The 14,251-nt window shown below is 47.0% G+C and overlaps 1 protein-coding gene and 1 non-coding gene across 6 annotated transcripts; both read right to left on the minus strand.

Moving 5' to 3' along the window:
- Positions 1-318: 318 nt before the first annotated feature.
- LOC128769305 (eukaryotic translation initiation factor 4 gamma 1-like) lies at positions 319-13,854 on the minus strand. Of its 5 annotated transcripts, XM_053882897.1 has the most exons (32): positions 13,440-13,854; positions 11,822-11,948; positions 11,662-11,748; positions 11,398-11,430; positions 10,831-10,851; positions 10,393-10,566; positions 9,595-9,694; positions 9,014-9,124; positions 8,135-8,283; positions 7,852-7,944; positions 7,544-7,619; positions 6,643-7,464; positions 6,475-6,563; positions 6,195-6,384; positions 5,964-6,097; positions 5,768-5,887; positions 5,301-5,684; positions 4,989-5,135; positions 4,681-4,917; positions 4,484-4,588; positions 4,036-4,353; positions 3,843-3,960; positions 3,364-3,771; positions 3,169-3,287; positions 2,920-3,092; positions 2,713-2,838; positions 2,548-2,629; positions 2,381-2,479; positions 2,169-2,309; positions 2,021-2,102; positions 1,793-1,933; positions 319-1,627 (listed from the first exon to the last, which is right to left on the minus strand). In XM_053882897.1, exons 2-32 carry the CDS (start codon positions 11,894-11,896, stop codon positions 1,446-1,448), a joined length of 5,136 nt encoding a protein of 1,711 aa, XP_053738872.1. In that variant the 5' UTR covers positions 11,897-11,948; positions 13,440-13,854; the 3' UTR covers positions 319-1,445. The 5 variants fall into 5 exon arrangements, with proteins under 5 accessions (XP_053738872.1, XP_053738873.1, XP_053738875.1 ...); XM_053882898.1 differs by lacking the exon at positions 10,831-10,851; XM_053882900.1 differs by lacking the exon at positions 9,014-9,124 and having other exon boundaries at positions 13,440-13,853.
- Positions 5,196-5,271, minus strand: LOC128770170 (small nucleolar RNA SNORD66). Its single transcript, XR_008416488.1, has one exon. It is a non-coding gene; the product is annotated as a small nucleolar RNA SNORD66 (small nucleolar RNA).
- Positions 13,855-14,251: the final 397 nt, after the last annotated feature.

The raw sequence follows: 14,251 nt of genomic DNA on the forward strand, positions 1-14,251 counted from the left end.
ATCAAAATAACCAACAGGAGGAAAAGAATATATAAAATAAAAACATAAAAATCTGGACAAAAATTTATATAAATAAAAATGTAAAGGACAAGGCCTCATGGAATATTAGATGAAAAACAAAGAGAAAATACTCAATATAAAAAATATATTTACAGAAGTATATTATGTATCACTACATTGTCGCTTGACTTGTTAACTGTCAAAACCTCTTATCTTGATATGACGCTGTGTGTGTGAGAGTAAATATGTTTACAAGTGAGGTACAGAGAAAACACAGAAAAAAGGTTCCAGAACAAACAAGACTTGGGACTCAGAACAGCAACTTAAGTCCTTTATTTGCAATGTTCATAACCTCAACGTTCCAGTTTCCGATGCAAAAGAAGCAATAATTTCTTAAATAAAGAACGCAAAAAGAAAAAAAATATATTTACAAAATTCCAATAAAACTACTGATCATTGGATTAAAGCGCCTCTCTGCATCGGGTCAACTGCGGGTTCTGTTGAATAGGTCACACTGCAATTCATCTGAAAAATAAAACTGAAAAACAAAAGTATTTTTTTATTATATATTTACAGAAAGCTCCTGAAATTAGTTTCCACCGAGTAGAAAAAGGCTTTCGGATCATTTCTGTGTTTTTCTTTATATTTTCATCAAGTCAATTTCTGTAGATTTCAAGTTTTAACAGTGATTGAGGGGGGGAGGGTGGAGGTTCCTGGCTTTAGCACAGAGGAGGTAAGGAGTCAGTCAGCGCGGTCGCGACAGGGGATGGACGAGGATGGCTTGGAGGAAGCATTGAGCCCATCCCCTGTTAGGCGCTGTCAACATCAGTCCACGGTTCACTCCACCGCCTCAAAAGCCCCGTCATTGAATCACTAATAAAAACACACTTCAGTCGTGCTGCTCACTCCAGAAAGGGACAAAGACAGAAGCCACATCTGGATTCTCACTCCATGTCCAGAAGAACCAGGACGTCGGCCGCACGCTGGGATCACGGGTTCCGATCGGACGAGATCTCAGGAAATACATTAAGCCAGAACTTTAAAAAAAAAAAAAAAAAAAAAAAAGCAGCCTGTTGGTTTTATTACTGTGTAAAAGTTTGGTAGTGACGTGGGACACATCTGGTTCAACAAGCCCATTCCTACTGAAGCAGTTTTCAAGTTTATTTCATGAGGACACTTGTTGCCACAAGCAGGCGGGGGGAGGGTGGGTGAGCCAGAGAGGGAGGCCACGCACGCACGAGTGATTGTTTGGAGTCCGTCCCTCACACGAAAGAACAACGATTCATCCTCATTGAGGATTCATTAAGTCCGTTTCAACCTTGTCCATGACTGCCTCCTGCAACACCCTTGCTTCGCCAGAGGGGGGCAGGAGGAGGGGGGGTTAGGGAGAGAGGAAGGGGTGGTGGGGGAGGAGGGAGGAGGAGGAGGATCGGCAGTTCAGTGTTTCACTCCTTGTCGGACTCCTCCTCCGCCTCACGGAGCCAAGTGAAGAAGGCCGTCACTGATTTCAAGGCCACACCTTTGCCGGTCTGTTCCGCCGGGTCTTTGCTGGTTTCCCACTTGTAGAAGGCATCCTCTTTGATCACGTCCTCGTCGTACAGGGCGTCGAAAAACATCCGCAGCAGATCTGCCGGACACAAGAGAGGAGGTGCCGTTTAAACCAACATTTCTTTACAAGCAGTTTTTAAATGCAGTTCTATCCTTCTAACTTGCATGTTCTTTTATATCCAGCTAATATGAAACTGCCTTCACTATGGGGCTTCATCTACGAGCGACGATCTGAGACACTCACTTGCAGGCTGCTCCATGTGTACCATCAGAGCCTGGAGAGCGTAGAGAGCCTGCAGCTCCTTCTCCTCGTCACACAGATACGGCTGCAGCAGACTGGCTCTCTGCTTGATCTGCTGGGCGTCCACCTTGTACGGGTTATCACCTGAGAGGAGGCGGGAAGAGAGAGAGACTCCACTGTGACGCTCACATCCAAGTTGTGCTTCCTAAGGTCTTATTGTAAAAACCTTACATATGATAGAAGACTGACACACGGACGTCATCAAGGCTCGGACAAACTGGTTGGAAGCCACTTGCTGCTCCTCCAGGTTGGCCTGGAACAAGGAAGGTCATGAGACGTCACAGAACTTTAAACAGGCTCCCTGCAGGCCGACACGCACCTCCACCCAGTCTCTGATGCGCTGGTTGTTGGCCTTGTCCTGCAGGAGTCTGTCCAGCTGCTTGCTGAGCTCCTCTCCGCTCAGAACCTTCTTCTTCACGGGCCCCTTGGATTCCTCCTCTCCTGTCGTGAACTCCACATTCTGAAACGCAGTGGACATGTTTAGCGTCGCACATCAACTCGGCCGATTCTGTCCTTCATTCTCTGACTGACCTGAGCAGCGACGAACTTGCTCACGTCTTCGTCCTTGGGCAGGAACTCCGTCCAGCTCAGCCCGGCGTCGCTCCACATGGCGCCCACCTTTTTAGGAGTCTGAACAGAGGCCCCATGTTACCTATGATCCTACTGTATATTTAAACGATAGGAAGACTCAGACTTACCATCCCTTTGCAGAGCAACTTGAGGATTTGAACCAGCAGCACACCAGCTTTCTCCAGAGGCAACAGAGGCTTCGAGAGCTCCCTGCAGTGGGAAGCAAAGTCATGGATCAGGGATGGAACACATTCTATTCCACAGGATGTGAACATCACTAACTGGATCTGTACCTGAAGAGCACTGCCATGGGGATACCTCCCTCATGGAGCATGGGGGCGATGAGCTCCGCAAGGTAGAGCCAGATGTGAGGGATGTCGATGGCCATGTCTTCGGCCACTTCAAGGGTTTCCTGTAGCCTGAGAAAACAGGACCGAGAAGTATTTAGACAAGAAACGCTTCACGCTAAAGCTTTGTGATGGAACTGTGGTGTCACTCACCCTTTGTAGAACTGTGCGGGGCTCAGCGTTCCAGCCTTCACCAGCTCACACAGCAGCAGCCCCATGCGCTCACGGGCCGCGGCGCTGCGCTCCAGCGTGGAGTCCACGCCGCTCCGCACAAACACGAAGAGCAGGGAGGTGCTGTTGAGCTCTGTCACGCACTGCAAGGCCTCCTGCAACAGAAGAGGAGAAATTAAGACATGCCATTCCAAAAAAAAAGTCATGTGACCTCGGCAGTGTCTGCGGTACCTTCATGTCGTTTATGTGCAGGTACTCCTCGATGATGGCGTGGGCTTTCTTCTCCAACTCCTCTTCAGATAGAGCAGGTTTAGAAACCGGAGGAGGAGTCGGTGCACTCTCGCGTTTGACTAGAAGAAAAAAACAGGTGAGATTTTCCAACTTCAAAATAAATAAAACTAAATATTTCTCGACAAAAGAATGTACCTGGAAGGTCCTTGCTGGGGCCCCTCTCCCAGGCTCCCCTGTCTCTGCTCCCCCGGTCCCGACTGCCTCTGTCCCGACTGCCCCGGTCTCGGTCGTCGGTCATGCTGGCGACGCGGCGCACAGGTTCGTTGGAGGCCCGGCTGTCTCCGCCCCTGCCGCCGCGCTCCTCTGTCTCTCTGCTGAAGCTTCTCTTGGTGATTTGGTTACGGCTGCCTCGGTCGTCGCGGCCCATCCCGCGGTCGAACCGGTCGTAGCGGTCCCGGTCGGACCGGTCTCTGTCCCCGCCGCGCTCACGGCTGGAGCTGGACCTCTGGGGTACTCTGCGGTCAGAGTCTGCTGACATCAGAGAGCCCGACTGCTGGAGGGCAGAGAAGCGGTTGAGCGTGCTTGTCGCAGGACGGCCGGAGTCTAAAAGAGAAGGGAACGTTACTCTCAAAACAAGTGGAGCTCAATGTCTGATGTTCTTTTCACTTTCTTACCTTGATCTCCACTAGCTGGTTTAGCTCCTGAACCTCCACTGCTTCCTTTGCCCCAACTGCCCCACATGCCTTTACCTCCAGGAGCCAAAAGCTGATTGTTCAAGTCCAAAGCACCAGGCTACAAAACAGACAAACCAAGGCGTGAATCACATGACCTTTAGATTTATTTTTTTTTTTTTTCCATCTGAAGTACCTTTGTGATCTTGCTAAGGCGGGTGGTGTCGATGGGTCTGTTCTTGGAGATGGGTACAGTGTTCCAGCCCTCATCTTGGGGCTGGCTTCTCTGACCTCCCTGTGAGTGGGGTCCTCTGCCCCCCATGTTTCTATCCATCCTGCCACCTCCTCCGCCACCGCCGCCGCCACCTCCTCGTTCACCCCCACCTCCGCCACCTCTGGACAGCATCGCCTGCTGGACTTTAATCTGCTCTCTGTGCTCTTCCATTTCGGCCTCCTTGTGAATCTGGTCGATGGTTTTGGGGCCCTGGTCGGCTCTCCGGGGCACCCAGTTACTCTGTGAGAGAAAAGGTCAAACACATCAAACCTCATTCTTACACATTTGTTACCAAAGAAACGATGAAGTTGATCTGACTTCTGCACTGAATCATGCTCTCACTCTTGGAGAAAGAGAAAAGATATTTTACTTTTCTTAGGTCCAAGACATCCTGCAGCATGAACCGAATTCTCGATGAGGTTTTCCTCTCTTTGATGATCTTGTCCATCTGGTTGAAATATTGATCCATTCGAGGCTGAAATGCACAGGGTGGTATTTTAAGGTCAAACAAAATTCGACCCAAACTTGATTTGCATGAGCCGGAGCGCTGCATGTTTCAAAATTTACCTTGGCCTTCTCGAAGTCCAGGTCCTTGCCAATTGTGGACAGAAGCCTGCATAGACATTCTAGCGACTCCTCGTCGTGATTCTTCAGTAGTTTGACCACACAGTCGTGCATGATAGGCTCTGTTAGCATCTTTAGCTTGAAGAGCTCTCCAATAAACTTGATGTTTCCCAATGACCGACGTCGAGCCTTGTCCCTGGCGTCCTCAAGCTCCACCCTCAGGCGCTCGCGCTCCTCGTCCTGAGGGAGAACATGCGATGCTTAGAGTTGAACTGTTGAAATGCAATTGTCAGTGAGAGGGGGTTGCTTACGTCTTTGGCTGCCTCCATCTCCTTCATCTTGAGCTCAAATATCTCGTCGTCATCTTGATCCTTCTCAAACTCTTTCTGGCAGCGGTTGAGGAGGAGCTTGCGGAAGTTCACAAACTCTCCTGGTGCATCTACATTTGGGACTTTGAGCTGGATAAAAGAAAAACCATTTGTAGATGGGCTCAAGACACTGGAACGGGTACGATAATGCTCCTCAGTTCCTCAATACCATCATGAGCTGTCAGTGGCCCAGACACGTGGCACAAAAGTGAAGTCATCATTGGAGCAGATATTGAAGAGATTGGCATTGCTTACCCCCAAAAGACAGCGGCACATGTTGGCATAGGCCACGGAGAAGTTGGGTTCTGAGATGGCTTTTTCAAAGATTAGGTCTATTGCTCCCTTCAGCCTCTCCTCTGTGTCTATGGGCAGGTCGGACACTTGCTTCATGAGATCCTGGAACTTCTGCGGCGTGAGTTTGTTGAGGATACTGCGCAGGCGTTTGAACACTTCCTGAGTTTTGGCAGCATTGGGGTCCTCTTCCTCCCCATCTTCTCCGCGCCCCCGTGGCTTCTTCACCGTGGGCTTCCAAGCGTTCTCTGCCTTCTTAAGCTGGACATCATCACTGAGAGACATGCTGCTGATGATTTTCCTCGGCTCCTTGCGCTGACCCTGCTGAGAGCGCCGTGGGCCAGGAGGCTGCAGCACACAAAAAAATGAGGTGCAGATTAACACCAGCAGACTTTTGTCTCATAAAGAGTAAGGACATAAAAAACACTTACAGGTCCTCGTGGTCCAGTCCCCGATCTGCTCCCAAGATTTCCCAAAAATGAAGGGGTGAAATCAGGACCCATGTTTATGAGCCGAGTTGGGTCGACAGGTCGAAGCGGCGTCTTGTTTATCTACAGTAAAGAACGGGATTCACATCAGCACATCGACTAGGTGACACAAACACAGTGGGGGACGATGACAACGTACCTTGTCCAAAACCACATCACTGATGACTGGCAGGCCTTCTGGCTTATTCATACTGGCGCTACTGAACTGGAAGCCGAGGAGGAAGTCCCGGTCGTACCGCTTCTTATCTTCAGTGTTAATGGGCTTCCACTGCTCTGTTATTTGTGAACGTGAATGAAGTAAGAATCAATCAGCTGCTTTCAAAAGATGACAAAAATGTTCTCAACACAAGACTTTATGATCACAACTCACCTTCTTTATAGTCATATTTCTTGTCATTCGAATCGGCCGAGGGTTTGCTCTTCTCGGGCTCTGCATTCAGCTTGTCCTCTTTCTCCTCCCAGGTCTCATCAGCCACCTCAGCAGGAGGTTCAGCTGGAGCAACAGGTACAGGATCAGGCTGAGCTGGTAAAGGTTCAGGGACTGGCTTGGCTTCTGGTTCCTGGAAAAGGATATAAAATACATATATATATATATATGTAAAAAGAATACTAAATGAAGAGACACAAGACTCAACAACCTTGATCCTCACCTCTGTGAAGGCATCCAAGAGGTCTCCTATGGCCTCTTTTTTGTTGATCTCTTTCATGTTTCTCCTCTTCTTTGGCACAGATGTAGCAGCTTTGGGGAAAAACGGTTACAATTCATTTTTGCATGCGGGGCAGCAGAGTACATGAATAGATGTCTCAAACAACCTTACCTTGCATAGTAGATTCTTGTGTGGAGGAGGTAGCAGTGGCAGGAGGGACATGCTCACCCTTCTTGTTTCCCTCGGTGTGATTCTGTTTTTTCTCCACCTTCTCCTCCTGGACTAGAGGGGCTGTTTTAGTGACAGGTGTAGATTCCTGAGATTGTGATGAGACTGGCTTGTCGACAGGTGTGGTGTGACTGAGTGCCAGGTCCTCGGACTCCGGATCCTGAGGAATACCGTTGGAGAGAGGAGTCTCGGCTGGTACAGTTGGTTCTGGTTCAGGTTCACTAGAAGCGTTCTGGGTCAGTGGAGCTGGCTCCTCAACTGCACGCTCAGACTCGGTTTCGGTTGGCGTTGTGTCCTGCGTCGCACTCGCAGGACTAACTGTTGTGGCGGCCTCGGCTTCAGGCTCTTCGACTGCAATGGGCTCTGGCTTGACTGCTTCTCTCTTTTCTGTGTTTTCTACTTTTTCCTCTGTTGCCTTTTCGGCTGTGACGGTGTCATTTTGTAGCTCTTCTGATTTCACCTCGGTAGCTGAGGGTGCAACAGGTGCATCGACTGTGTCTCCGAGTTCGACACCTACTGGATCGACGGCCACATCAGGAGGTGCCGTTGATGCGACCTCAGTGGGGGCTATAGAAACAGCCAACTCCGGCTCCTTAACTGTCACAGGCAGAACCTCTGTGGACGGAGGAGGGTCATCAGATTGTACTATGTCTGCAGGCATCGTCTCCTGGCAGTTATCTTCCTTGGCTTCAGGCAGAGGCTGTGGGTTTGCCAAAGCAGGTGGCGGTGGGGTTTCAATGCTTGCAGATGATTCCTCACTGTCGTCTGCAATTAGAAAACAAATTAAATCAAGTGGCAAAAAATGCATTGCGATTCACACGAGCAAATAACAGCTATTACAAACCTCTGCTTGTCGCTATGGTGACAGACTGGATAACTTCACCGTTTGTTTGTGGAAGACTCGCATCAATTATGGATGTCTGAAATTGAAGGTTCAAAATAGGTAATGAGAAGAAGACAATAATAGATGTTGCCAGGTTTTCTCTCATTCAATTTAAGTAAAAGCCGAAGGATGACACTACATAATGAACGATAAGAGAAAGACAAAAAACGCACTGCAACACGATTGAGGTGTCAAGAGCGATAGATACTGTGTGTATTCACCACCGACTGAGACCCTTTTCTCCTCTATTGTCCCAGAGTGAAACTCACCTGTGGGGGAGTTGGTGTCGAACTGGACAGTCCACCTGACATTATCTCATCTGTGATGTCACGCCCGCCCTGGTTGGGGTCTCGTATTGTGATCTAGGAAAACAAACCATCAGTATTAAATCGCTGCGATCCTGAAAACGATAAAAACCCAACTCAACAATGCTTATCAGTAGCAGCGATGCTTTTGTTATCTTCCAGAGAAAAGGAAAGTTCTACATTGAAACCAACAATACACTTTTCACTCTATTCAGAGGTCCACTGTTCTTTTGTTGCGACACACTACCGGTTTGCGTTCCCTCTTTGGTGGGCCTTGTGGCTGAGCCGGTGGCTGCTGAGGAGGCGGAGCTTGCTGCTGTTGCTGGCCTGGGTTGATCATGGCCGGGGTGGGCTGGACTGAAGGAGAGAACGGTGGCTGGGTCGGATAGTACGGCCCTGTGTCAAAGAAAAATATTGACAGCATAAGCATCAATAAAACTCGTACGCCTGATTTTATTTTTGTTTCTTCAAAGCATGGAATGTTGGGACGATCATTGAGCAAAATAAACGGTGACAGCAACCATCAAAAGTATTGTGCTCAAATGAAACAGAGCTGCTCAACATGCACTGAAATTAACAAAATGTATACATTTCACTCCAAAACACGAGTGGAACTGCCAATTTTGGCGGCATTAAATGTTGACCCACATGAAGGTTCCATTGAAGAGATTAAAACTAGATTGAGTTTCATCTCCAATAATAACCAACACACTTAAAAGTCCTTGACTGTTCCCATAATGAATAATGGAACAGAAATCAGAGCATGCCCTTTCATTTCTTTGAAAATAAGTGGCAAACAAAACAGGAGAGGAAAAACAGAAAAAAAAGTTGACAAAATGAAGGAATTGGAAAAGTTTTGTATGGTGAATGTTGAGTAACATTCAGATTGAAAGTGAAGTTGCCAACAAGCTCACAGAAGATGAAACTTCAGATTCGTGTCATTGCATCTTATTCTTCACCGAGACTTCTGACCATGGAGATCCAGAGTCCACTTCAGAATGAATGCGTCAGACGTTAACCAAACCAATTCCGATTTGCTCACTTTACATGGAGGGAGTCATGAAATCCAGTGACAAAACAGGAAGACAGAAGCCTGCCGCAAACCTCACAAGCACACACTACTCACCGGGGTAGCGCTGGGAGGTGAGAGGAGCTCCGTGGAGAGCGAGGCGGCCGTTCTCACGGCCTCCTCCTCTCCCCCCACCACCCCGCCTCTCCCTCGCAGCAAGAGAGGGCTCTGAACCAACGCAGCGAAGGAGAAGAAGGGGTGAGGGAGTAAAGAAAATTTAAGGACAGGAAGAGACAGATGCAGAGTTATTGAGAGGATTCAGAGAAAGCAGGGTGTTAGAGGTCCCATGAAATGTGTCCACAATACCACGGCATTATATTGTGTTATTTGTAACACCATTCTCGCATACATAATAGTGATCGCATCTGATTTATTCCCATTTCTTATCAATGAAAAGAAGTTTTAGTGTTTGCTGTGACGTGATGGGTCATGCAGATGACTACAAATCTTTGTCGATTGTCATTTGATGGAACCTGTAAGGCAGGGTTGGGTGAGACTGCTGCTAGAACCAACGTTAACAAAAACTACATTTAAGCCACGTGCAGCGGGAGCTTCACCACACACCAGGCAAATCAACATAGAAAACATCACATTATGAAAAAGGAGCAACATAGGTCAACACTGAAAGTCAACTTTACCATATGGTTGGTATTCGGCTGGGCTGGTTCCAGGATAGAAGCCAGCAGTCCCGCTGGTGACCGGATATTGTTGCGTTGGTGCCATGTACGGCGGCCGGTACTGTGCAGAGAAAATTCAACACGATGAAGCGTCGCACCAACAGCTTGATCTCCTAATAGTTTAATTTTATACACCTCCTCCTCACTCACAAGACATGAACGAGAAAGACAGCACTGTTGGGAACTGCGAGGGAATTTGTGTCTGTGTTACATTTCCGTTAGAGACGAGAATGAAGAGCTATAAGTCTTACTTCAATGAAGTTGTACAAGCGAGTTTGCTTTTACAGGAATCATCTTAGTGGTTTCCCAGTCAAGGGACGTGTTTGCAACTTCCAGTGCAGTCGTTTGCTTTCACCCCGCATACAATTACGTTGGGGGTTGTCGCCCCACCTGGCTACTTATGCGAAACTTTGTAATCTGTGAGACTCGCATAACGAATGAGGCAACTGAAAGAACTGGAATGACCCCATTGGGGGAGGAGGGGCTGGAAGTTCTCAAGAAAACAAAAGACCCAAGTATCTTTCTGGCTCCAGTTGGAGGTTTCAACCCATTTTAAGAGACTTATTCAGACATGAAATGTCTTACAGAATTCACTTAAGTAACATCTAAAATCTATGGCTGAATGAAAATAACTTCACATGAGTTGAGCTTAGCCATAACTGGTTAAAAAATGTGTATTTACAAAGGCTGATTTTGAAGAACTATCAGCCTGTTTGGCTTACTGTTGAACTTTATAAATGTGTCATAATGTGCACCAACCGGGGAAATGAAGTAGCTTTGTGGTGGGCCAGAGAAAGGGTGCGGCTGCTGTGATATCATCATCATCTGGGAGCTTGAAGGGTAGACATGAGTGGGTCCAACAGCTCGAGGGCCGCTACTCGTCTGTACTCTTGTTGCGCTCGTGGGCATTGTGGGGCGGCTTGGATAGTAACCCTGAGGGATCAAAAAGAAAAAAAGAAGACAACAATGTAAATATAAGATTTAAAAAAAAAAAAAAAAAAAAAGACACCCGATTCCGTAGCGCCTTCTCTAACTACATGACAAATTCTGCGAGTAGGACACCGCTACTGCAGGACACAAAACAAACACAGAGTGCCAATGAGCACAGCTCTGAGTGTGATTTGTTCTGAATAGCAAGTATACCTGCAGCACACTTAAATATTCAGTCAATGGGGAGGGGCAAAGAAGATCTATTACCTGCAAGGCTCTGTATCCACCCTTCAGCCGCACAACAAATGAGCAGAAGGCAAGAGAGGAGTGAGGTTAAGGTGGAAATGAGAACAGGAGACAGTGCAAGCAATGTATCAGGAGCATATGATATGCAGCCTACTGTAACTTCTCATAAAGTAGGAAGCATTTCTGAGCGGCAGGGAAAAAGTGAAATGAATGACGAGTGTGTGTGTGGAGACAAAACTGGTGTCTAAAAAAAGATTTAAAACTAAAACCTACATTTATTACATAGTGCTTATACATTAAGTAATTCCACTAACACCATTTGAAGTTATGACAACCTGATTGAGACCTGAATGAGTCCTATGTTACCTTTGGCGCTTCATGTGTCACAACCAGTATCGTAATTGAACCTTCAAACACCACAAAATGCACAAGTGGGAGGTAGGCTGATAAACCATGACATTCGTTCAAGAACATAGTGAATAAAAATGTTTCGTTTGAATGACAAAGGTGCATTTGAAGGGTGGACTTGCCCATCCGGTGTAGATAGATTAAACTTTAAAATACAAATATTTGAGTGAGGGTTAGTACCTGTTGGTGTAAAGTACGGGGGCCAGCAGCAAACTGAGAGGAGAGCAAAAGAGAGAGAAAGAGGGGAAGAGAGAGAGAGAATAGAGGCCAAGATTGACAATCAGAGAAAGTTCGCCAAAAGCAGGAGAGCATACACACGTGCACATTTCAACAGTCACAAGCGCAGGTTAAAAAAATTCCAAGACACCATGTAGGTTAGAACGGGAAGTTATCAAACTGCGATGCGAACATATAATTGCAAGCAAAAACACGTTTGACACAAACCTGTCTTGGCTGCGGTGCAGAATTCATCTGTGGTGGAGGAGGAGTGGCGAAGACAAGAGACGGGGGCTGTCCAGGTCCGTATGCGGCCTTGGGGAGAGAACAGACTTAAGTATACTGCCCTCAATTTGCATATTAAAAAAGACCACAGTGACAGTCTCACCTGGGTCAATCCAGGGGAGGGGGCAGGGTTTGGGACAGAGGTGGGTCCCGTGATAGGCTGAGGTGGTTTGTTCATTTCACGTTCTTTTGTGGTTCTGCATCAGGGTGGCGTTGGGATGCCAGCCTTTCTAAAATGAAGCAAAAACAGTCAACACGGTTAAAAACCCCAAAGCAGAACGCAGGAAAACAAATTCTTGTTTACCGTAGTGAGTCACTGCTCAAATTAACATCACAGTTCAGACATGAGCCAAGACTATTCGGAGACATTAGCTTTTCAATGTGGCAACACACAGAGAGGGTGTGGTCAGCAGCAGTGTGGATGATAACACCACTACCTCCTCCCAAAAGTGTATTCACATGTCTATCAGCTCATACATACAGTCTTGATACTGGTATACTAATCCTGGAAATGAACTTGTTAGAAGTAACATGAACATCATCTTCAGACCATGAAAAGAAAATTATATAAGAAAAATGTGAATGCGATCAGAAGTATGTAACATGTAATGCGATTAACTGCAAAGTGAAGTCACAATCTTATTTAAAACAGAAAAAATATTGAGGTGACTGGGCACGAATTGATGGACATGACTGACACTCTGTTCCACAGTCGGATTGAGAGTGAATTTCAGAAAATGGATACCCTCAGGTCAAAGTTCATTGTATTGCATGCATGACTACCAATGTTTAACGATCCGCGTCCAAGGCATACATTTAAATGAGATTGAAATCGTCACAAACCAAACAGTTTGAAGCCTTTTGGGGGATATGAAAATGCATGCTAATGAGCAATATTCCGAGCGAACGTGTCACTATCCGGCTGCTGATACTGGTAGCGTTAGCCGTTAGCCTGTGCCATGCTTGTTTCGGCAACCGTGACACTACGACGTTCGGCCGTCGGTCGTGATGAAACCCCCTGAACTCGTCTTCAGAGAGACTTGGGATGGAACATTTCCACAGTGGACATCTACCAGTGGGCTACAGTTACGTGTCCCACGACCACAGATTACGTGGCTGAATGAGTCTGCGTTTAACCTTTCCGTACTTGGACCGCAGTATTTCACCACGCACTACTTTTGTGACACAAATCAGGTTCGCGAGTCGTAAACTCGTCAGCTGTTATATTTAGATAACGTGCCACAGAACAGTTTGACTATTGTCGGTCAGTGCTAGCGGGTTAGCCCAGCCCCGTCCGCAAAGCCAGGCCCGACCTGATCCACGTCCCACAGACCCCACACCGAAAAAAAAACGATCGTATAAACAACAACACGGTGTCCGTTCCGAATCGTGACATCGTTAGAAATACATAACGCACGGGTAAAAGCACACGTTCCGCCACAAAACTACATTGAAATAGGAATCGAGATGAGCCTGAAGTGAGATTAACCACCATGAGATTACCGGATGGAATACGCGCTAGTTACTTTTTATTGCAGTGTATCAGTGGTAATAACTAGGCTGTAAGAGTATACGATATTTAAATGGTTAGTAATAGGGTTATTTAGGGTGTTAGACCTTAGATATTCACCGGTCGCCGGGAAGGCCCGTACGGCCAGCTAACGTTAGCTTAGCACGTCCCTGGAACAAAACGAAGCAACCGTGATTTGACTCCTTCTTACCAGTAGAAAAGTGAAGGTTTCAGCCTGCGTCCTCTGGACTCTCAGTATCCGCGTCACGTTGGTAATGTTACTGCTGTTTTCTGGCTTCGTATTCCAACACAAGTGGTGCCCTTCTTGAGTACCGACTTAGCCGCTAACCGGTAAGATGGGGAGAACTCTCCTACTGCTGCCGCTCCAGTTTAAATCCCCGGGCGTAAGTGGAAAATATCAGCTCAAAGTGGAGCAATATCGCAGTCCTGGAGCACTACTGGCAACTCCGGTGGCTCGTGAGAAAGCCTCTGGACCAGAGGTCCATGATCAAGGCGGAGATGGTGACGGATTGCCGGTCAGGTAGAATTTGAGGAGCTCAGAGCGACGCCATGGTGCACTGTTGCTGCTCTGTGGAGCCGGTGCGCCTCCGAGCCGCGTGGGCCACTTCCGGGAAATACACACTGACGCCGTCGCCTTGGTCATGTGATGTAGATCGAATGACGAGCGTCACTGAAATTTCTGTAACGAGATTAATCTCATTGGGATTAGATTAGATTATTTTATCTGGAGGGTAATCTTTGAATCACCGATGATCCACCAGTATTAGATAACAAAAAATAACATTCTGATTTCCTAATGATCTGACAATGAGGAATAACACGTTTGTCCATCATTATCTTCAATAAATCACCGTTCATTTAGAGGATAATCATATCAACGTGTTGTCAGTTATTTACATGCAAATTACTTGGACTAGATTACTTTATTTTTATGAACTTTAATCTCTTTATGTACCACACCAATGAATTTGAGCCATTCTGATCCATTTTTTCCCACGACTT

This window comes from Synchiropus splendidus, chromosome 13 (genome assembly GCF_027744825.2).
Source record: "Synchiropus splendidus isolate RoL2022-P1 chromosome 13, RoL_Sspl_1.0, whole genome shotgun sequence".
In the NCBI taxonomy this organism is placed as follows: Eukaryota; Metazoa; Chordata; class Actinopteri; order Syngnathiformes; family Callionymidae; genus Synchiropus; species Synchiropus splendidus.

Coding starts and splice junctions, on each gene's coding strand:
- LOC128769305 (XM_053882897.1), bottom strand. CDS start 11,896: ATGAACAAACCACCTCAGCCTATCACGGGACCCACCTCTGTCCCAAAC. Junction 3,288..3,363: donor CCCCAGCAAGGACCTTCCAG/GTACATTCTTTT, acceptor TTTTTCTTCTAG/TCAAACGCGAGAGTGCACCG. Junction 3,093..3,168: donor TGCACATAAACGACATGAAG/GTACCGCAGACA, acceptor CTTCTGTTGCAG/GAGGCCTTGCAGTGCGTGAC.